The 24,441-nt window shown below is 48.2% G+C and overlaps 1 protein-coding gene and 1 pseudogene across 2 annotated transcripts; both read right to left on the bottom strand.

The window, feature by feature from the left end:
- Positions 1 to 4,172: 4,172 nt before the first annotated feature.
- On the bottom strand, positions 4,173 to 5,243 carry LOC309796537 (melanoma-associated antigen B3-like; annotated as a pseudogene). Its single transcript has one exon. The product of its transcript is annotated as a melanoma-associated antigen B3-like (transcript).
- A 10,331-nt stretch (positions 5,244 to 15,574) lies between these two features.
- Positions 15,575 to 17,228, bottom strand: LOC309796536 (melanoma-associated antigen B1-like; the record flags this gene model as incomplete). Its single annotated transcript, XM_082609771.1, is given in 2 exon segments — positions 15,575 to 15,618; positions 15,621 to 17,228. Coding segments are annotated over 2 exon segments (1,032 nt in total). The 5' UTR covers positions 16,609 to 17,228.
- Between the last annotated feature and the right edge of the window lie 7,213 nt (positions 17,229 to 24,441).

The raw sequence follows: 24,441 nt of genomic DNA, 5'->3' as shown, positions 1-24,441 counted from the left end.
ACCATGAAAAGACATGGAGGAACCTTAGATGTGTATGACTAAGTGAAAGAAACTAATCTTAAAAGGCGACATGCTGTGTGATTCCAACTACATGACATCCTGGAAAAAGGCAAAACTATAGAAAAAGTAAAAAGACCAGTGGTTGCCAGGGGTTGGGGGCAGGGAGGGATGAATACAGCACAGAGAATTTTCAGGGGAGTGAAATTACTCTGTATGACACTATAATGGTAGGTACAAGTCATCACACGTTCGTCGGAACCCACAAAGCGTACAACACCAAGAATGAAGCCTAAGGTAACTCTGGACTTTGTGTGCTAATGATGTGTCAATGCAGCTTCACAGATCACAGCGAGCGGCCCACTCTGATGGGGGGTGTTGGTAGCGGGGGGCGGTGTGCGCTGTGTCAGGGAGGAGGGTACATGGGAAGTCTGTACCTTCTGCTCCAGTTTGCTGTGAACCTAAAACTGCTTTAAAAACAATAAAGTGAACTAAAGAAAACACTGATGGGGGTGGTGGTTGTTGCTCAGCCTCACACCCTTCCCTGGGGATTTAAGTCTTGAGTGCAGGCGCAGGGCCAGTTTTCCCCTCTATCCAAGAGTGGGTGGGCCTCTCAGTCCTCACTCAGTTTCCTTGATCTGACTCCTGGCAGGGCCTGAGGCTCCCCTCTTTCTCGACCTGAGCACATCTCTTCAGAGAAAGGCTCTTATTTCCCTGAGATCCACTAGGAGGAGGTGAGGGTGGCCTTACTTGGCCACACCTGCCATGCCATGAGTGACAACTGTGTCAGGCAGGCTGAGACCATATGATGGTGATCCCACTCAGGGTTCTAACTCAGTGCCCTAAATCTCACTCACGCGAAGGCCTAAGGTTCCCCCCTCTGCTGCCCTGGGACCTCCCCCTCAAACCAAGTTCCGCACTTTTCTGTTATCCCTGAGAAGGATATGAGGCCATCTCTCCCTGACATTTACACCAGGATCTGTCACGGCAACAGGGAGGATTCTGTGAGGTCTCCGCTGATATGGGTTTGGTGGGCCCTGAACTCTTCAGGGTGCTCACCTTCCTCCTGGCACACCTTGGAAATCCTATCTCTACTGACCTGAGCTGGCCAACCTCAGGCCAAAGTCTTCACTTTCTCAACCTCTTACGTGGAAATCAGGTTCAGCCACATCTTGCCAAGGCTGTCTGGGGACTCCGAGGGCTGACGGCAGGGTCGGGAGTCCGTGGGACACACTGTTCGGGGCTGGCAGGTGTGCTTCCTTCATTCCTCATTCAGTGTCCTCACCATCACATGTGGCAGAGACTGGGGCTCCTCCCTCTACTGACCTGAGCTCATCCTCCTAGGTAGGACTCACAAGGCCCTGAGAACCCTGAAGAGTAAGTGAGAGCATGCTCAGGCTGACAACTTTGCCTGGCATGTTGCTCTCCCCAGGCCACCCGTAAGGGGCCCTTCATCGTGGCTCCTGTTTCTTGATTAAAGGGCCCATCCCTGCAAACTCTTGACCAGTTTCCCTATTGCAAACCCTTCAGAGACTGGGTCTCCGTCCCAGGGGTGATGTGAAGTAGGGAAGTTGTAACACAAGGCAGGATGGATGGGCTGTCAAGGAAAAAAAATACATCGGTTTTGCCCTTCTCTTTACCAGCAAGACTTAGCCCTTTATGTAACTTCTCTTTGAATAGATTTAACTTCCAAATGCAAAGGGCTGTCCAGCATGATTTTCTGAGCCCGATCTTTTGAGGTTATCTGACTTTGGATACATAGATGATCATACTGTCACTAAATATCTTCCTCTGCTTTCTTCACCCTTTTCAACTACTTTGATACGCTTATTGCTGTGCTTACGTATTCCCACCCAGTGTTTTGAGCACAGAGTCCTCCTTTTTATCACCTGAGATATATTTTGTACTGAGTGAGAAGTAAGGTGAATTATGGAACACAAAGTTGGCCTCGGGCTGGGAGGAATGGAAAAGTGTGGGCGTCAGACTTAGTTAGGCCAGGACACTGTCACTTAACAGCTGTGTGAAATTGAACACATTACCAAACTCTGTGAGCCTCGGTCTTTTCATCTGTGAAATGGGTTTGAGAAGCTCTGTCTTGGGGACTGATAGAATTTATAGAATGCCTGTGAAGTGCCTGGCCCATTGCCTGGCCGGTACTGAGACTTTCAAGGATGCCAGTTCTTACTATGATTAATTTGTCCCCTGGAGTTTCAACCCACTACACTGAGATGTAACTTTCAATCCAGGAGATGCCAGAGAATAAGCAGGGCTCTAGGGCAAAGAAACCCCTATCCGGCAAAATCCTGCTCAGCAAGGAAAACTAGTTACTTCCCTGTTAAGAGTATGTCATTCAAGGTCAACATGAGGTAGACTTCCTCAGTAGATGCAACACGAAGCTCTAAAATGTTTCACGGACCAAAAACTTACCTCCCTCTCAGTTGCCCTTCTTTGGGAACCACTCCCACTTTCATTCATTTAACCACACACGAATATCTATTCCTTGCCTAGAGTTTGCCAAATTACAATCAAGATAACTTAATTTGAATGATTTTTGTTAGTGGAGTGGGCTCTGGCTCCCCCAACTAGGGCAAAGAGTGCCAGTCCAGTGGCTTCTGGGCATCCCACCTCAGGCGAGTACCACCCTTATTTCTCAGAAACTCCCTGGAGACATGACGTGAATAAAACATCTAATTTGCATAGTGTTCACCTGCACTGGGACAAGAGCACAGGACACATTCTATTCCTGCCTCAGGTGATTTCTCTCTGATTTACCTACAACCCCAGAGTATAGGGAGACCTTGAAGATACTGCAGGTTTGGTTCCAGACCCCCAAAATAAAGTGAATAGCACAATAAAGTGAGTCACAAGAATATTTTGGTTTCCCAGTGCTCTTATAAAATTTATGTTTACACTATACTGCTGTCTATTAAGCGTGCAATAGCATTATGTCTAAGAACAATGTACATACCTTAATTAAAAAATACCTTTCTGCTAAAAAAAATGCTAACCATCACCTGAGCCTTCAGCGAGTCCATCTTTTTGCTGGTGGAAGGTGTGAAATATTGTGAGAATTACCAAAATGTGACACAGAGACATGAAGTGAGAATACGTTGTTGGGAGAATGGCGCTGAAAGACTTGCTGGAAGCAAGGTGGACACAAACTTTCACTTTGTTAAAAAGGAAAAGAAAAAGCAGTATCTGTGAAATACAATAAAGCAAAGCGCAACAAAATGAAGTGTGCCTGTAACTGCTAAGGGCAGTTTCCCATTCCAGGCTTTGTCCTTCAACTATACAGCCCACCAGCTGAGGATCTGGCCCCTGCTCAAAATTATCAGTCTCATCTAGCCCACCACACACCTGACTTATAATTACCTCCCACTGCAGGACTTACATTTTCCCAAGGCCCACCACTGCCTTGCATCAGGGAATTTACATTTGACTGCTATCATGTGAAACCACCCCTCTCCTTTCTTATCCTGTCTTTTCATTTGTCCTTTTGGTCTTAGAGTATACATCACCGTTTTCTTTATATGATAGCTGCTTCTCAACTCTATAATTTTATGGTCAGTAGCTAGGCCTTCTTTCTTCTCAGCTCTCACAGTCCTAGCAAGGAGCCTTCTAAGAGCAGATGCTCAATTCATGTTTGGGGAATAAATGAGCCTGTGAGCATGAGGTCTAATTTATTATGATTTAATTCTACATTTTTGAATGAGCCAAGCACATACTGTTATTTATATAATTTTATAAAACAGAGTAAAAGGAATTAGGAAACCAAATACTGACCATCTTACTTTTTCTATACTATACTACAGTATACTATACTATACTGTATTTAACTTCTTCACATTTTCAAGGAATTGCATATTGCAATGCCATGTTATCTTCCACCAAATTACTAAATAAGATGGAAGTTTTCCCAATCTGTTTTACAAAACAGCAAAACTCTTATTCTTAAACCTTATTTTTAAAACCTTATTCTTAAACCTTATTCTTAAAACCTTAAAAACATTAAGGTTTTAAGATTTCATTTAGGAGTTAACCTTTGAAAGACAGCAAAAAACAAAAACACAGACGTATTTCCAAATTCCCCATACAGAACAGGGACACAAAGGTATTATACACTGTTCCCTCCGTCACACCCAGCCCTACACTACGTGGAACATTGAACGCTCTCTTCAGCCGCAAAGTGCAGAATCTGCCTCAGATTCTGTATGGCAGGAGCCGGACAGAACCCTGGAAGATCCACTGGCTCGCGCTCTCTCTTCCTCATCTCTCAAAGCCTCTTCAAAGCAAGACTGGAAGGCCCTGGGGATGGTGTGATTGATCTTGGCCAGGAACTCCAGCACTTTCATCTTCCTGGTTTCGGCGTGGGCTCTCGGGCCCCACAGGAACTCGTAGTGTGCTGGATCACTGTTGGCCACTTGGCGGTATTCCAAATACTTCAGCTTCACCAAATCTTGGGTGATGAGCTTCTTGGGCTCCCCAAATAAGAAGTGCCTCTTCCCAGCATAGACACTCATCTTATTCAGGAATTCCCAGATATTCTCCTGTGTGGCACAGTTGCCCTTCATGAGGATCACACCCAGGAGACACATCAGGAGACCGGTCTTGGGTAATCCCCTGCCACAACCCATGGTCCCATTGTCAGGGAGAGCCATTTTGCTGACAAAGGTATAAGAATGCTTGGTACGGTCGACCTCCTTTAAGTCAACACCAAATACCGCCTCCATGCTGAAACAAGCTCTTCTGAGGATCTCAGGGAATTGCTTTTGGCACTTCTTATTGATAAACTTCAGCATATGTGCTTTTGTAACAGGCCTTTTCTTTTTACACATGTGCATCAGGAACTGCACCAACAAATTCACTGTCTGCCTTCGAGAGCCTTTTCGAGACCGCACGGCGGAGACGGGGCCTGAGAGGAACTGTGCTTTTGCTCCATTTGGCCTTTGGCTCCTTCGGATGATCTTGTGGGAGAAACACCTGCAGGCTTAGTGGTGGTGGCTAGGGCCCTCTGACGACTCTTGAGAGTGCTACGTGACTTAGCAGCCGGCTTTCTCGGAGTAGTAACTCCAAGAGGAGGAGGAGGAGACGACGAGGCGGCTTCCTCCTCGGCTGCAGTGGCCTGAGCACCCATCAGACCCTGGGTCCCACTTTGGGCCTGGCGGCGTCTCCTATGGGTGCGGAGCTTACTGTTCTGACCCCGAGGCATGGTGACTGTGGTCAGGGACAACAGGCAGGAATGCAGGTAGGACAGCGGGTGATCTGGCAGAGAGGAGAGAGGATGAGAGGGTGTGAGCGCCTACAGCAGGGAGGTACCCCCCTGCCTTTAAGAGGGCCACTCTGCAGGTTTCCGTGTGGGCACTGCTCTGCGAACACACAGGACTCCTGTTCTCATCACCCTGTACTCTAAGAACCCTGTGGAAATAATTAAAGTGAGCCTCAGGCTGCAGCCTGCCAGCCCTGCCTGGTGCTTACTGGGGCCGAGAGCAGCAGTGGGCAATTATCTAGTCCTTGTGGAGCCCCCTCTACTCTGGAGCATTGGGGTCCCCTCAGTTCATATTCAGGACCATCGTATCAACTTTGCACAGGGCCTGGGCCCCCTCCTCTGCGCTGCTCTAAATTTATACCTCAGACCCAGGTCCTCATCTTCCTGGGATACCTTAAGAAGTGAAGGGGCACCTCAGCCCAGCGCCCCTGCAGGGGGGCACCCACAGCTGACAGCTCTATGGGACTCTGTCCTGGGCTCCTTGGGGTCCTCAGTCCTCATTCAGGGTCCTTGCCTTGGCTCCAGGTAGGGCCTGGGATACCTGCGTCTGATCTGATGTACCTCTTCTCAAAGGCTCTCACCAATCTGATACCATCAGAAAAAAAGGAGGGCTCACATACACCTGACTTCCAGCGCTGCAAGCAAGGAGGGGGGCACTCTCTGTTAGTCTCCTCTGTTTGTGGGTGAGTGGTATCATCACTGTTCTTTCAGGGTCCTCACCCTGACTCCTAGAAAGCCCTGGGTCTCTTCCCTCTGCAGACTCGAGGCTGTTCAATTAGTCCAACACCCTCACATCTCTGAACTCTCCAGACAAGTGAGAAGAGGGCTTCAGCTTGACAGATACTCTGGGTTTCTACTCAGAACACAGGCAGAATTTATGAGACCCTACATTTTAGAGTCGGTGTTCACCTCAGTCCTCACTCAGGTCTCTGACCTGAACTCTGCGTAGGATTTAGGACTCCTCCCACCAGTAACCTGGGCAGTCCAGCCTCAGAGCAAAGCCCTCAACTCCCCGAGTCCCTAGAGGGGAAAGTCAGGGTCCTCCATATATGACTACCCTTGGCTGGAGCCTCCCACAAGTGTAGGGGCGCTGCTTTGTGATGCCACCCCTAAATGGGGAGAGGCCCCCTCATTAGTATTTAGGGTCCTCACCTTTCACCTCAGTTAGGACCTAGGTATCCTCCCTCTGCAAGACGGAGCTACTCCCTAGATCGAGGCCCTCCCATCCCCGAGACATCTCAGGCAGAACTCAGTTTGAGGGCTCTGTTGGGGCTTCCCAGGGCCTACAGCAGCAGCGAGACTTAGTGCAGTTTGTTACGGGCCGAGTGGTGCCCCTCACTCCCCACTCAAAGTCTTCACCTTGACTCCAGGCCAGCACTGGGAATTTTCTCTTGCCCGGCCGGAGGCATGGCCCTCAGATCAAAGTTCTCACTTCCTGGAACCTCTGAGGCCGAAGTCAGGATGACTCACATCCCGCCACGACTACTCAGGGTCTCCGACAGCTGACAGCAGGGGCGGGGGTCTGTGGCACTCCAGTGTTCTGGAGCCGGCGGTCCCTAGGTCCTACATACAGAGCCCCCATCTTGGAATCTGTCAGAGCCTGGGACTCCTCCCTTTACCGAACTGTGCCCACAAGCTTCACCTCCTTGAGCTCCTGGCGGTGGCGGGGGGAAGTCCGGGCCTGCTACCTATGACCGCCCCGGGCCTGGAGCCTCCGGGAACTGAGTGCATGGGTGCGGCTCTGTTGCCATCTCCACTCCCTCATTAGCACTCAGGCCCCGCCCCCACCCCCACCCCGCCTTGACTTCACTTAGGGCCTAGGTTTCCTTCATGTACAGAATCGGGAAATTCTCTCTTAGATTAAGGCTTTCCCCCTAACAGCTTTTCGGGAACCTTCCACGTTTGATCACAGAGGCGGGATTTGTGGGGGTCACCTTTGTTACGGGAGGGGGGAAGGGTCCCTTGGGTCCGCATTCAGGTCCTCACCTTGACTGCAGATCAGTCCTGGGAATCCGCCCTTGGCCGAACAAACGCCGTGAACAACCTTCCGGCTCCTCGCCCCCGGAGCAGAAGTGTGCGAGCCACTTCGGTTAATGGTTGCCTTGCGTGGGGTTCCAATGGCTGACGCGAGGGGCGGGGCTCTACGGGACCCCGGGGTTCAGAGGTCAGCTGCCCCTTGATCCTCCCTCGCGGTTCTCTCCGTGCCGTCTATTAGAGCCCGTGACCCCTCCCTCTGTGGTCCCGAGTCCTCCAGCCTCCAAACAAAGCCCTCACCTCCCCGAGTCCCTAGTGGGGAAGGCAGGGCGTTGTTCTGACCATCTCTGCCTGACAAGAGCGGCGCCACCCTGTGAGCCTCCCTCCTTGGGAGAGAGACCCTCTCATTAGCACTGAGGTCCTCACCCTGACCCTGGTTTGTCTGGTTATGGCCAAGACCCCTTCCCTTGCAGAAGTGGGAGCTGATCCTGATAGACAAAGCCCTTCCCTCGCCGAGACCAGACAGATAGAAACGAGGAGGCTTCTCATCCCTAGAGCTCTGCTGCCTGGGGCCTCTCGTGGTTAAGAATAGGGGCAGGGGTCTGTAAAGCCCCCTCATTTGTGGGTCTAGTGATACCTCTTTCCTCACTCAGGGACCCCACCGTACTCCTGGCCAGTCCTGGGACCTGATCCTCCCTGACCCTCCAACCTGAGCTTCTCCCTCTACTGAACTGAGGCTGTTCTTCTTAGACCAAGACTTTGACCTCGCTGAGAACTATGAGACTTATAAGAGAGGATGCCCTGCCTGGGCATTCTAGGTCTGAGAGAACGTTTGGGCAGGTCTCTGAATGACCTATATTTTGCCGTGGTTGTCTCTCCAGTCCACACTCATTTCGGGGGGTGGGGGTGTGTTCCTTTTGTCTATCTCTTGGATTAAAAGGTTCCTGGGGAATGCCACATCCCTGCAAACTCTTGAGCAGTGTACCTAATGCAAACCTTGTAGTTTCATGTCCCAGACTTGACGTGAGATGGGGAAAATGCAACATAAGGCAGGGGGCCCAGGACAGGGGTGGGCTCCCAGAGAAAAATAATGCTAATCTGTCCTTCTCAACAGCCAGAATTAGCCTCACCTGTGACTTGTTTTAACTGATTTATAGGCATACCTCTTTTAATCGTATTTCACTTAATCATGCTTCACAGATATTCTGTTTTATTAGGAATTGTAAGTTTGTGGTGACTGTGCATTGAACATGTGAATGGGCCCGTTTTCCCAACACCATGTGTTCACGTGGGGTCCCTGGGCCACATTTTGTTAATTCTTGAAATATTTTAAACTCTTCCATTATTTTCTTAGGGTTCTCTGCTCAGTTATCTTTGTTATTATTGTAACTGTTTTGTATTTTTAAATTAAGATGTGTGCATTTTTTTAGACACTGTCTAGTAAGTGTACAATAGGATTAACAACTTTTATAAGCACTGGGAAACCCAAAATCTCGTGTGATTTACTTTATTGCAATATTCGCATTATTGCGGTGACCTAGAACCCAACTCACAGCATCTGAGATATGTGCATACTTCTAAAGGAAAGGAGCTGCCCAGGATGGTTTTGTGCTTCCCCTGACTGAGGTTATCTGACACTGCATATAGAGATGATCCTACTGTCACTGAGCAGCATCTGTTTCTTCTCCTTATTCCTGTTCCTCCTCCTTATTCCTAACTGGCATTTACTGAGGTATTCTTCAATGCTTTGGATAGATTCCAATCCCGTTCTTTAGCCACACAGTCCTTATCTTTATCCCCAGATACATTTGAGTGTCAAGGAATACAAGCTCTGCTTTAGGCCACGAGGAGTATAACAGTGTGAGATCTAGAGGAATTCAGACCAGGAGTCTAGTCCCAGGCCTGTCATTTATTAGTGTTACCCAGCAAGGGCTCACTGCCTGACATGCATAGAAGCCAATACTATGGCACTGGCTTTTGAGATAAAAACTTTATTCCGGGACTGCCCTGGTGGTGCAGTGGTTAAGAATCTGCCTGCCAATGCAGGGGACATGCAAGAGGGAAGAGATATGGGGATATATGTGTATGTATAGCTGATTCGCTTTGTTATAAAGCAGAAACTAACACACCATTGTAAAGCAATTATACTCCAATAAAGATGTTAAAAAAATGTGTTGAAAAAGAAAATGACACAAATGAACTTATTTACAAAACAGAAACAGACTTACAGATATCGAAAACAAACTTATGGTTACCAAAGGGGAAACGTGGGGCATGAGGGGTGGATAAATCAGGAGCTTGGGATTAACATACACACTACTATATGTAAGACAGATAACCAACAAGGACCTATTCTGTGATAACCTGTATGAGAAAAGAATCTGAAAATGAACGAATATATGTATATGTGTGACTGAATCACTTTGCTGTACACCTGAAACTAACACATTGTAAATCAACTAAACTCCAATAAAATTAAAAAAAAAATACCATGTGATCCAGCAGTCCCACTCCTGTGCACATATCCAAAGAAAACCATAATTTGAAAAGGTACACGTACCCCAATGTTCACTGCAGCACTATCTACAATAGCCAAGACATGGAAGCAACCTAAATGTCCATCGACAAAGGAATGGATAAAAACTACGTGGTACATATATACAACGGAATATTACTCAGTCATAAAAAAAGAAAGAAAGAATGCCATCTGCAGCAACATGGACGGACCTAGAGATTATCACACTAAGTGAAATAAGTCACACAGAAAGACAAATATCATATATCACTCATATGTGGAATCTAGTTTTTTAAAATGACACAAATGAACTTACTTACAAAACAGAAACAGACTTACAGATATCGAAAACAAACTTATGGTTACCAAAGGGGAAACGTGGTGGGGGCAATGGATAAATCAGGAACTTGGAATTAACATACACACTACTATATATAAGACAGATAACCAACCAGGACCTACTGTATAGCACAGGGAATTCTACTCAATATTCTGTGATAACCTATATGAGAAAAGAATCTGAAAAAGAAAGAATATATGTATATGTATAACTGACTCACTTTGCTGTACGCCTGAAACTAACACAACATTGTAAATCAACTATTCTCCAATAAAACAAACAAATAATAATAAAAAAGGAATATACACGTGTAACACCACCTCTGGGCAATCATCTCAGGCATGGGTGAAAAACCCCATCACCCTGTAAAGCAAGGTTTCCAGTCCAGGAGCAAGGTCTTTTATCTCCTGAGTCAGAGGACTCTCATTAATATCAATCAGGTTTAATAACGTTTTGCCACAGTCATCCAGTAGCCAACTCCCATTAGCCAATCCTAACAAATATAACAGTCAGACCTAAACAAACATAGGCAAACAAATCCAAAGGCCTGGGACTTCAACCCAATCCTTTGAGTACCTCAGCATCTGTAACCTTTTGTACTGTCTCTCTGAGGGTGGCACTCTAGCCCACGATCCTAGCCTTAGGACTCTAACCTGGACTCTATCCTGACCAAAAAAACCCTCCCCCCCCCCAGGCAGGACTCTAACCCACAATTCCGACGAGATTATTAGACAATTTAGGTACAGGCACATTTTAACAAGGTTACTCACCCAAAAGACGTCTGATCCAGGAGCTGTTTCTTTTCTCAAAAGTGAAAGTAGCCCGAGGAGCCTGGAGCGCCATGGCGGGGAAGCAGGAACCCAAAAGCCGACCTTCTAGACAAATTCAGTCTAGGTGGCTACTCAAGGTTGGTGCCGAGGGCCCACACTCTGCCAGGGGCTACAGTGCCTCAGGCAGGCGGTCACAAGACCTAAATCTCACCTGGGTTGCCAAAACTTACTGAACAAGGGCTCACTGCCCTGTGTGCGCAGAAGCCAACACTGTGGCAACAGTTTTTGAGAAAAGAGCTTTACTGCAAGGCCGACTAACACAGGAGACAAGGCTCTCAAATCTCACCTCAATCCAGCGGTCTGGGTGAAATTTAAGGGGTTAGGGTAATTTCAAACTTGGAAGCTAATTGGCTAGTCTTGAATTAGTCCATATAAGCTACACATGCTGCTGGAGGCCAGCTTTTCCTTAATTGAAGGACTTTCACGGGCTCTCCAGGCAACATTTCTATTCTCTGAGTTCTGCAGACGGAAGGTCATCCTGGGGTCATGGGTTGCTCCTTGGAGGTGTGCAGTTCTGTCTCTGTAAAATAACTCAAGGTTTGATTAATCAACACCCTATTTAAGGAGGCAAAACCAGTTTAAGCTAATCAATTGTTTTACCTGCTGTTTCACTAGCCCCATGAACCTGAGCACATTAACCAAACAGCAAGACAAAGAAATCACAATTAACTAAAATGCTGCCTAGCAAGGACAATCATGTAATATCCACACCAGAGGATATAATACATAATGCGCTTATGGGAGAATCTTTCCCAGTTGGAAACAACTCAAAGTCCTTAGAATTTTTGTCATTGACTAGTATCTTCCCTACCCGCTACCCTTTCTTCTAAATAACCATGATTTCCATTTATTTAACTACCAACAAAAATCTAGAACTTGCCTACAATTTGCCAAATTACACACAACAAAGAACAATTGAGTACCCTTTTAATGGCGAGGTCTCTGGCTCCCCCAACCCAGGGTAAAGATTGCCAGCCCAGTGGATTCTGGATTCTGTGAGGCCCTCCATCTGAGGGTCTGGCCGGGCTCACCACTCCCACAGTCTCATCTAGCCCACCAGGCAACCTCACTTAAAATTACTTCTCACTGAAGGCTTTGCATTTTCCTAAGGCTCCAAACTGCCTTGCCTCAGGCCATTTACACTTGATTGCTTTCAGCTCCAACTGCCTGCCCTCTTTACCCCTACATTTTACTTGTTCTTTAGGTTGTAGAGTGTATCTCACCATCTTTTTTTTTATAATAGCAGCTCCTAGACTCTAAAATTCAATGGGCAGGGGCTAGATCTTGTTTTTGTGGTGGTTGTTGTTTGGGGGCTTTTTGGGGTGGGTGGCAGGGGGAAGCATCCACAGTACTAGTATGAAGCCTTCCAAAGAGCTCATTCTCAATTAATGATTGGGAAATTAAAAAAGAGTAAGCATGTGGCCTAATCCATTAAAATTTAACTTATCTTATATTCCTGAATAATCTAAGCAAATCCAGGTGTATAACTTCTACTTTTACAGGAAGAAACATGAGAAGGATTTAGGCAAACCACAAATTGACGATCTTTTCCTTATTTATAGTCTTTCTTTCGGTCTTTATTGATTAAATATAAGGTACCTACCGTATACTATGCTCAGGCTTTTTTTTTTTTTTTTTTTTTTTTGCAGTACGCGGGCCTCTCACTGCCATGGCCTCTCCCGTTGCGGAGCACAGGCTCCGGATGCGCAGGCTCAGCGGCCATGGCTCATGGGCCCAGCTGCTCCGCGGCATGTGGGATCTTCCTGGACTGGGGTACGAATCCGCGTCCCCTGCATCGGCAGGCAATTCCTACTGCAGAAATATAAAAGAGCCCATTATGAAGGTAGACATGCTGAAGGTTGTCAACAAAATGTACAGGGAACAATTCCCTGAGACCCTAAGGAGAGCCACTGAGCACATGGATTTTAATGAGGTTCCTTACCTCCATGAGAGCTCTGGGAGGAAGTGAGTATGACGCATCATGTCACCATGCCTAAGTGACATAGCCTCAGGTCTGACAACAGGGACAGTGCTCTCTGTGGTCCCCTTCTTTCTGGGAGAGATCCTTTCATTGTCAGTCAGTGTCATCATGTTGACTCTTGTTAGGAACTGGGTACCCTTCCTCTGCTGAATGAGGCCTCCCCCATCAGTCCAAGGACTTTAAGTCCCTGAAACCATCCTCCTTCAGGCAATAAGGGATAAACTTAGCCTGAAAGCCCTGTCTATTGCCTCCCAAGGCCAATTACAGACGCGGGACTTTCTAAGGATATATGTGTGACGGGGTAGTTGGTTGCCGCACTCCTCATACAGGACTTTTACTTTGACACTGTCACGCCTGGGATTCCACTCTCTGCTCAACAGCCAGCCTAGAAACCAAGGTCCTCACCTCCCTGACACCCTGCAGGCAGAAGTCAGGGGGCACTTGACCCTGCCAGCTCTTGCCTATGCCTCCCAGGCCTAACAGCAGAGGAGGGGCTAAGTGTAGCCCTGTCAGTGGTGGACTGAGTGGTCCCCATGTCCACAGACAGGGTCTTCACTATGACTCTGCACACTTCCTGGAACTCCATTCTCTGCTGATCTAAGGCTGAGGGCTCTGCTGATCCCCAAAGTCCCCACCTTCCCGCGACCTGAGTTCAAAGTGTTAGTCACAAGCAGCCAGGACTGTTCTGGACCTCAAGGGGCTGCTACAGGGGATGGGACTTTATGGGACCCTACTGCTCTGGCTGGGTCTTTATTCAGGTTTATCACTGTCATTTCTGTGAGAGACTCACACGCTCTCCTCTACCAACCTGAGAACTCTGCCCTTAGACAAATTTCTTATGGCCCCAAGAAGCCTGAAGAATAAGTGAGGGTACGGTTAGCCTAACAGGTCTGCCTGAGACCCTCTGTGTCTGAGAGCAGACAGGAATGGTGTCCCCAATATTCTGGGGTGTTGGTCTCCTCAGTCCTCCTACATGGGGCCCTCGTCTTGGTTTCTATCTCTTGGATTAAAGCCTGCTGAGGAAATTCCACATCTCTGCAAACTCTTGAGCAGTTTTCGCTCTGCAAACCTTACAGAGAATGGGTCCCTGGCCCAGGAGTAATGTGAGATGGGGAAGCTATAGGACAAGGCAGGAGTCCCAGAACAGGTGGTGGTAGCCTGTCAGGGAAAAAAAGTACACTGATCGATTCTATCTCATCAGCCAGATGAAGATTCCCACGTCACTTCTGTTCTGATAGATTTACTTTCTACAGGGAAGAGACTGTGAGGATGATTTTGAGAGCCCCTAGTCTTTTGAGGTTATCTAACATCGCAAATGTAGGTGCTTATACTGTCACCGAATACTGTCTCTTTCATTCATTTATTTATACCTCTCAAATATCTTGGTATTCTTACTGCTCTGGCTACGTATTCCAGTCCAGTAGTTTGAGCACAAGGCCATTCTTTTTATCACCTAAGACAAAGTTTGAAGGACTGGGAAAACAACTGAAATAAAAGACACAGGGTGTGTCTCAGGGTAGGAGGAGTAGAACAGTACGAGCTCTACAGTAATTTAGACCAGGAGTCTAGTCCCACCCCTGTCATTTACCAGCCTTATGAATTTTGGCACATTACCAAACTCTAACTCTATGAGCCTCAGGCTCTTCCCTGTGAAGTGAGTTTGATAAGACCAGTCTTGTAGGACTGGTGGAATATATGTGATGTATGGAAAGCATCTGTCACTGTGCCTGTCTTGTATTGAGACATTAGGGAATGGCAGGTATTACTATGATTATCTTGACCTCAGATGTTACCATCAATCCAGCTGGGATTTTTTTTTTTTTTTTTTTTTTTACATCTAAGGGATGTCAGAGAATATGCAGCATTCTAGCCGGAAAAAATCCTCCCAATCAGCCAAAATTCTGCTTTTAACAATGAAAACGAAGGAATATGTTCTCTCCACCCCCTCTTTACCCTGCTTTTTTACTTGCTCTTCTTGAAGTAGAGAGTATCTCACCCTTTTCCATATAATAATAGCTTCTCTGCGAAACTGTAATTGCATGGGCAGAGGCTAGGACTTTTCTGACTAAACATCCCCAGTACAAGCACAGAGACTTCTTAAGAGCAGATGCTCAGTTAATGTTTGTGTGAAATAAGAGGCATGAACAAATCATTTGCTAGAATTTATATTCTCAAACATTCTTGAAAACCATAAGCAAATCCAGTCTATATCTTTTATTAAATTTACAAAAGAAAGACTAAATGGAGTAAGGCAAACCAAGAATTGATCAACTTTTACTTTAGCTCTCTATCTGTCTTATCTATCTTATCTCTCCATCTAGCTACCTAGCTATCTTCTGATCCTATTTTAGGGTGGTGTTCTTTCATGTTTCCAAGGATATTCTTATCCTAAAGTGATGTTATTCTTGTTCTGGACCACAAAAGTGATTTAAGGATTTCCAATTCGCATTTCAAAAAACAAAATTCTAACTCCTAAATCTGACAAACAGCAATAAGTGTGTGATCCACGTCATTCACATACTTATATTCTGAATCGAAATAAACTTTCTGTTGAAAGCAACACCAATTAAAAATGCAGGAAAAAGTCAACAAGTTATTTAAGCGTATCAGGAACACTGGTTAACAGGCTTTTCCAACCACACAGTGAAGAATGGCTGGGCTTCAGACCTCACTAGGGGTGTGAGGAGAGGCTGGACGTGGCCCTGGGACGCACACGGCAGTGGCAGTAGTGGCAGCCCTGGCTACAGCTCTGGCTCGGGCTCTCCCTTCCTCATCTCTCAAAGCCTCTTCATAATGGACTGGAAAGGCACTGGGGGCCATATCAGTGAGCTTGGCCACAAACTCCAGGACTTTCATCTTGCTGGTTTCAGCGCGGGCTCTCCGGCCCCACAGGAACTCATAGCGCGGGGGATCGCTGTGGCGCACCTGACGATACACCAGGTACTTTTCCTGCACCAGATCTTCTGTGATAAGCTTCCTGGGGTCCCCAAAGATTAAGTGCCACCTTCCATCATAAACACCCAATTTACTCAGGAATGCCCAGATGTCCTCCTCAGAGGCGCGGTTGCCTTTCAAGAGGATCACACCCAGGAGAGGCAACAGGAGCGCACTCTTCGGAAACCGCCTGCCACTGCTCCGACTGCCATCATCGCTGACATCTAGCTGGCTGACAAGGGTATAGGAGTCACCACTCGGCTTGACTTCCTTCAAGTCAAGACCAAAGAGCCGCTGAACGCGCTCAGCAGCTCTCCTGAGGATCTCAGGGAACTTCCCCTTGTACCTTTTGTTCACAAGCTTCAGCATGTCTGCCTTTATAATGGGCTCTTTCACTGTATACTTCTCCAGCAGGAAATCTATCAACATTCCCACCTGCTTGGTTAGAGGATCTCTCTGAGAGCTCTCACCGGAGGTTGAGGCCCGGGAGGAATTTTTCCTTGCCTCAACCCGGCCCTTGGCACGTACATCAGATCCTGGGCCTGAAACCCCTGCAGCACGAGAGCTAGTGGCTGGGGCTCCCTGAGGCTCCTGGCGAGTGCCAGCAGCAGGGGAGCTCGGGGGAGTACCCTGAGAAACAGAAGCGGGGGACGAGGGCGACTCGTCTATCTCTGCTGCAGTGGCCTGAGCACCCCCGAGATTCTGGGTCTCCCTCCGGGCCTGGCGGCGCTTCTCACGGGCACGCAGCTTACTCTTCTGCCCCCGAGGCATGACTATGGGCAGGGACAGCAAGCGGGGGAGTGGCCAGGAGAGCAGGTGATGCTGGAACCTGGAGGAGGGAAGGTGAGAGGGTGTGAGCACCTTCAGCAGGGAGGTACCACCCTGACTTGAAGAAGGCCGCTCCGCACGTTCCCTTGAGGGCACTGCTCTAGGAACCACTGGGCCCTCCTTCTTGCTCAGCCTGTCCCCTGAGAACCCAGCGTGAGAAGCGACAGTGAGTGAGCCTCAGGCTACAGCCTGCCAGCCCTGCCTGTGGCTGACGGCGGTGACCACAGATCCTGGTAGGGTAGGCCCTCTCTGGGTTCCAACGGTCCCTTTCGTTCACAAACAGGACTGTCACATGGACTCTTGGTAGGGCCGGGGCCTCTTCCCTGTGCTGCTCTGAAGGTGACACCTCAAAGCTCCCTGGGGCCCACGAGAAGGAACTGAGTCATGGACACTGTCGGGGTGCACAGCGCTGACAGTGCTGTGGGGCCTGCTCTGTCCTGAACTCGTTGGTCCTCAACCATTCAGCGTCCTCATCTTGTCGATACCAAGGGTCTGGGACCCCCCACAGCCCCCCTGTGCCCCTGTGCCCCTTCTGCCCCTGGAGTGGCACCTTCAGACGAAGGACCTCATCTCCCTTAGAAATGATACAAAGAAATGAGGAGCCTCCGCCTGACAACCATGCTCTGGGCCTTCAAGGGCTGAGCAGAGGCCTGGGCAGGACTCTCTATTATTCCTTTGATTCGGTGGAAGGGGGGTGTGCTACCTTCAGTCGTCATGCACGGTCCCCACTGGGTCTCCTGGGAGGATCTGGGGGACCTGAGGACATTTCCTCACAGTAAGGCCCACAGCTCCCTGAGACCGAACAGTGGAAGTGAGGATGGCCTTACCCGGCCACAGCGTCCCTAGTGTCCAGAGGCTGAAGCTGCAGCAGGCACGCCGAGGCCCTATAACGCGGGCTCCTCCCTCACGGTCCCCATTTCTCACTCAGGGGAGGGTCTACGGTTCCTCCCTCTGCTGACCCGTCACACCAAGATGCTTACTTCCCTGTGAGTTCCGACTGGGGAACGGATGGGCACTTCTGCCTGACATCTGTGCCCGGGGGCGCCTCGGAACGACAATGCAGAGGGACTCTGTGGGGTCCCCGCTGGCATGCGGTGGAGTTCCCCACAGTCCTCAGCATCTTCTCCGTGAGTCCTGGCAAACCCCGGAAATCCTCCCTCCGCTGATCTGAGTTCGCCTGCATTACCTGAAGATTCTCACCTTCCTGAGATCCCCAAGATGAAAGAAAGGGTGGGCCCCTTCCATTCACCCCCGTCCATGCCCTCCCTGGGTTGGTAGCAGGGGCTGGACCCCGCGGGACCCCACTGTTCCGGCGTCGTTGGCCTCTTTCGCCCTCACTCTGACGGCATCTACTCTCCTCCCTCAGCTCACCTCAGTCTTCGGGCCTCAGATCAAGGCCCACATCTGCCTGGCTCCCTGGGGCTGGAAGTGAGGGGTGACACATCAGGCTACCTCTACCTGGGGTTTCCCAGGGCCGAGGGGGGTGGGAGTTTGTGGGCCCCCACTGCTTTGGGTGGGTGTTCATCTACATCATCCCTCAGTGTCCTCACCCTGACGCACAGCAGGACTTGGACATCCTCTGTGTCTTGACTTGAAGTCTATCCCCTCGTACTAAGGCCCCCAACTCCCCGAGACCCACTAGAAAGAAAATTTTCTTGTCTCTCTAGCTACAACGGTGTGTGGACTTGCAATGCTGACAGGCAGGCAGAGATTCTGTGGCCCTCACTATTGTGGCGTAGGTGGTCCCCTCAATTCTCAGGGTCCTCTCCTTGGTTCCTGGCATTACCGGGAAATCCTCCGGCTGCTGAGCTCAGCCCATACTCCCATCCACGAGCTTCCTCACCTCCCTGCCATGGTCCGGGAAAAAGGGAGTGATATTCATCAGGTCACCAGGCCTGAGTCTCCCTCCCACGTCTGAGAGTAGGGATGAGATTCTATGTGGTTCACTTCTTTCTGGGTGGGGTTCCCTCATCTTCACTCGGTGTTACCACCCTGACTCTTGTTAGGAACCAGGCTCCTTCCCTAGGTTGAATGAGGCCTCTCTCATTAGACCCAAACCCTGACGTCCCTGAGACCACCCTTGGAGGAACTGAGAGGGCAATTCAGCCTGAGAGCTCGAAACCTGGCTTCCCAGGGCGAAGGCAGAGGTGGCACTGTGTGTGGTCTCCTCCGTTCTGGGGGAGTCGGTTGTCTCATTCCTCACATAGAATTTGTGCCTTGACATCGATCATGGCCTGGGACTCCTCTTCTTCTGCTGAACCGGGCAGCCAGCCCTTAAACCAAGGCCCTCATCTCCCTCAGACCCCACAGGCAGAGGTTAGGGGGCACCTGAGCCTGCCAGCTCTGCCCTGGCCTCCCGGGGCTAACGGCAGGGGCGGCATTAGAGGCAGCTCTCTCCACTGTGTAAGGAGCAGTCTCCATTTCCTCACTCAGGAGCTTCACCTTGACTCTGCACCCTGCCTGAGACTTTGCCCTCTGCTGACGTGAGCCCGTGACTGTCAGAAAAGGTCCTCATCTTCCTGGGACCCGAGCTTACACTCAGACTGAGCCTCATTCCGCCAAAGCTGATCTGGGGCTCGGCTATGCCTGCTAACAGCAAGGGTGGGACTCTCCGACCCCACTGTTCTGGAGTTGGTGGCTCCCTCAGTCCTCATTCAGGACTCTGGCGTCCAGTCCGGGTAGGGTTTGGGATTCCTCCCTCCACTGACACGAATCTGCATGCCTCAGACCGAAGCTCTCACCTCCTTGAGTAGCTAGAAGACAAGTCGGGGGCTCCACGTCCCGGCTACCTTATCTGGGGACTCCCAGATCTGAGAGCAGGGCTGCTGATTTGTGCAGTTCCCTGTTTTCACGAGAGGTCTGCTTACTGGCACGGATGGTCCTACCTCTGCTTCTTTTAGGGCCAAGTCTCCTCCCTAAGCTTAATGGGGTGGCCTTATCTATCTATCTATCCATCCATCCATCCATCCACCCAACTACCTGTTTTTTTACATTTCACACCCATTACGCATTGACTTTGTAACTGGTCGTTTGTACCCCTTAATTGTCCTCACCTAATTTCTCTCCTCCCCCCAACCACGTTTGTTCTCTGTTATCTATAACTGTTTCTCTTCTGTTGTTTGTTCATTTGTCTTGTTTTTCAGCTTCCACATATAAGTGAAATCATACGGTATTTGTTTTTCTCGGTCTGACTTATTTCACTTAGCGTACATAACACCCTCTAGGTCCATGCCCCCGCCCTTTCTTTTTGGCCGCACCGTGTGGCCTGTGGGATCTTAGTTCCCCCACCAGGGATCGAAGGTGCGCCCCCTGCAGTGGAAGCGAGGAGTCTTAACCACTGGACCAACAGGGAAGTCCTGCCCCCTTTGCATAAAGGCCTTTCTCTACCCGAACGTCCCCTAGCCCCCAACCCCACTTCCCACCCCAGGCAGGAATGAGGGCTTCTCTCAGCCTGAATTACTCTAGAGCATCGCACGAGGGAAGGCGGGAGGGGGCTCCGTGCAGTCACGTCTTTCGGAAGGAGGGACCCTCGTTAGCTCGGAAGGTCCCACTTTTCACCTGCTGGGGACAAGACTACACCCTTTGCCTAAGAAGCCGCCCCCTCTAGACAAAGGCCCTCCTCCACTCCCTGAGGCCCTCCACACGGCAACTCCAACAGGACTCCTCTGGCATATAGGTCACATCAGGGTCTCACGCTGCTGATGGCAGGCAGGGGCGGGAGGCGGGGGGTCACCTTTGTTATGGGGGGAGGGGTAGGGAAGGTCCCTTCAGGCTACATTCAGGTCCTCACCGTGGCTCCGGACGAGTCCTCAAAACCCACGCTCGGCCGAACAAACCAACGCCGTGGCTAACCGTCGGGCTCCTCGCTTCCAAAGCGGAAGTCGGGGGGAGCCGCATCCGGCCCTGCGTGGGGTCTCCGAGGGCTGACGGCAGGGGCGGGACTTTGCGGGGACGCCCACTGTTCAGGGGTCAGCGTCCCTGCGTCCTGCCGGTGCCGCCTATCAGAGCCCGGGACCCCTCCCTCTATGGTCCCGGGTCCTCCAGCCTCCGAACCAAGCCCTCACCTCCCTGAGGCCCTAGCGGGGGGAAGTCAGGGTGCTGAAATTCATAGAGCAAGCCAGTAGGTTAGAAACTCAGATGTTACAGTCTTGAGTCCAAGGTCTGTAGAGCAGGGCAGGCATACTAGAAACTCAGGCAGGATTTCTGTGTTGCAGTCTTTTTTTTTTTTTTTAATATTTATATATTTATTTTGGCTGTGCCGGGTCCTCGTTGTGGCATGCGGGATCTTTAGTCGTGGCATGGGAACTCTTAGTTGCAGCATGCATATGGGATCTAGTTTCCTGACCAGGGATCGAACCGGGGCCCCCGGAATTGGGAGCACGGAGTCTTAGCCACTGGACCACCAGGGAAGCCCCTGTGTTGCAGTCTTGAGGCTGAATTCCTTCAGGAAACCTCAGTTCTTGTTCTTGGGGCCCTCAACTGATTGCATGAGGCCCAGTCACACTACGGGTGGTCATCTGCTTTACTCAAAGCCTACAGATTTAACTATTAATCGCATGTGAAAAATACCTTCACAGTGGACATCTAGACTGATAATTGACTAAACAGCTGTGCAGCACAGCCTAGCTCTTAGCTAATGTAGTCCATCTACACGTAATGCCACCTTATGGCGTACAAAACTAAGAGGTGGGAATGATAGGAGGAATCTAGACTTGGAAATATGACGCTGCCACTAACTGGGACAAAGAATACAGGAAGAGGACGAATGAGGTTTGGAAAAAAATCATGTGTTTATATTTTTTCACACTGAGTTTGAGATATCCTTGAATCAGTCATAGTTGGATTTATGTTTAAAGCTTTGTGGGTAGGTCAGGGCTTGGGATAATAGATCTGGAAGTTAGCAGCAGATAGTTTGCAGTTAGAACTGGAGGAGTGGATGAAGTTACCTGGGGATAGTTGTGGGGAGGAAAAAAATAGTGGACCGGATATGGTAACTTGGGGAGCACCAGTTCCCCAAGGGGTGACGGAAAAGAAGTCCACTGAGGAGACGGAGAAAAAACAGATTGAGACGTAGAAGAACCAGGACAGGGCAGTGTCTTAAACACTGTAGAAGACAGTGCTATGCTCACCAAATCCAATTCTATATTCCTTCTTCTTAGGCACATGGAAAGCTCCATTCTTCAGACCCCTTGAGGCTAACGGAGGATTTATGACTGGTTTCAGCCAATGAAATGGGAGAGGAAGTGATGGGTTTGGCTGAATCAGAGAAGAGCCCTTTAGAGACTCGCTGTCCACTCTCCCCTGCCTCAATGAATAGGTAATCCCCAGAGAAAACCCCCAAATGCCCCTCCCTCCCCCATACCCATTGAACATGTAGTGTGGTTGAGAAATAAACCTTTGTTGTGGTAAAACGCTGAGATTTCAGGATTAATTTGACACTCTAACCTAACCTAGCTTATCTTGACTAATACAGAAGCCAAGGCAGTAGAATATTTTTGCAAAGGAGAGAACAGTCACAACAGTCTCATATGCATCAGTGTTCCAGAAAAGAGACCCTTCCATGGATTCCCAAATGTGGAATAATGAAGCCAATAAGTCCAAACAATTTAGGGGGTTTCTCAATCGTAACAGTCTGACAGGGAACCTGCATTGTCTTTTGGCTTTAGCTAACAAATGTGCTCATCAGATCAATAAAATGTAGCCTTAACTTGAATTGGAAATTGACATCACAACACATATACACATTACAGTGTACTAGCCTTGTAGTTTGGCTTGAAATCTTGAGGTGACGATACAAATTCTGATTCAATTATCTTTGCCTTCGTTCTCCATTTAGGTTTTGCAAAAACAGTGGTCTCAATATTTCGCCTTAGTACAAGAGACCCCGATTTATAAACAACTTTATCCTATATATTTAGTTATGAAGGGGATTGTTTAGCGTTCTGGGTGCCCTTTCCCAAGTGGAAAGAAATGATAAAGGATGATTAGCTTCCCAGGCCATATCCCACCACCTACAGTGCAGCCAGACTAGAAATGCATATTATTCCAGGACATAATTATGACTTATGTTATTGATTCTAATCAACGAGAAGCAAACTAAATGTCATTTTACATAAGGCACAACAATAGAGTCAAGCAGGAAGCCGTGCCAGATATATATGCATTATACTTGAAAACGGAGAATACCAAATTCCAAAAGTACATTGTTGTAAAATAAAGGAAGTCCAACTGGCCTAAATGCACACATCTGATCATAGATTCCAAATATTTCTATAAATAAAAATGAAATCTCTGCTGAGACTGGTAATTATGACATAAAATGTTCCAGCTAGAAATCATTAAGCTAAAAAATCACTTAGAAACTATAAAATGCACATGAAAACAATGCTTTGATTAGGCAGCATTTCCAATGTATTCCAGTCCTTCTTCCACATATTACTCTCAAGTGAGATCATCACAATCTCTTTTCTTCTCAGATTTATAGAAATTACATTAAGAGGTATCCTTGGATACCAAACAGCCCTTAAATCTCACTTAGTCCAAGATGTGGTCAAAGCCGAGTTCCTCAGTTCTTCACTGCTTAGCTATTTACTAATGATAAAAAAGAAAATCTCTCTCTTTTGAATTACCTCATTTATCCTATACAAATGGGGAGTGAAGTATTAAGGCTAATAAATTTTGCTGATAACCATGGCTTGTATTTCAACATTAATACTTTTTATTGACCTAATTAATATTAATGGAAATCATCCTATAGTGCTTTAGGGACTACAGATGTGACAGATTCCCTCTCAGAAGGTTATTATTTCTACATTGTAGTTTTTAAGTGTTAAGTTTATCTATAGGGCCCATATTCTTCCTGTATTAAATGTCAATTAATTCTTCAATGAAAACTCAGCAAAATGCTTTGATAATAAAATAATAGTTAACACAAATATATAATGCTTATGAATTCGTGGGCACTGTGCTGAATGCCCTACACTTAATTCTCAACATAATCTTATAGTTAGGTATTATCATCATCACAATTTTACAGATAAGCAAAGAGGCACAAAGAGGTTACAGAATTTACCCAAGGTTACACAACTAGTAAATGGTAGCGCTGGGATTGAAAGACCAGGTGTCTGCTTCCAGAATCTCACGCTCTGACGTACTACATACTGCCTTCCTAGATGGTGTGAGATAAACACGCTCCACAACTATGTTGAAACTCATGAACTATCAGGAATTTATCCTCTGATATAAAATTTCTCTTTATCAATCCACCATCTGGAGAGAGAAGAGTCTATAGGTAATGTTTTTGTTTTCATTCTGGAGGAGAAATACTCATGCGTCATTTCACTCTTCTTTTGTAAATTATTTGCTTATTTTTCCCTTTTTAAAGGCTTCCCTAAGGTCTGTAATTGGAATTTCCCATGCCTTTTGAAGTTTATTTTTCTTAACCTTAAAAATATTTTTAGGAATAGGAGGTGCTCCCTGTGGAAGACACAGAACATAAAAAATTAAAATATGAACTGCTAGCCCTTCATGTACTTATTAGTTTACATCCACTGCCTAATGAAGAGCCACAAAACTTAGCATCCTAACACAACAACTGTTTCTTCTCACAGATCTACAGGTCGGCTGAGGGGCTCTACTTCACGCTGTAGCTTTGGACCAGAGGGCTGGCTGGGACCCTTTCTAATGGTGATGACAGGTTTAAAAAGTGAGGTGGGGGGACTTCCCTGGTGGCGCAGTGGTTGGGAGTCCGCCCGCCGATGCAGGGGACACGGGTTC

This window comes from Mesoplodon mirus (assembly GCF_964341445.2).
Source record: "Mesoplodon mirus genome assembly, chromosome: X".
NCBI lineage: Eukaryota > Metazoa > Chordata > Mammalia > Artiodactyla > Ziphiidae > Mesoplodon > Mesoplodon mirus.
This window is presented reverse-complemented; position numbering and strand designations above follow the sequence as displayed.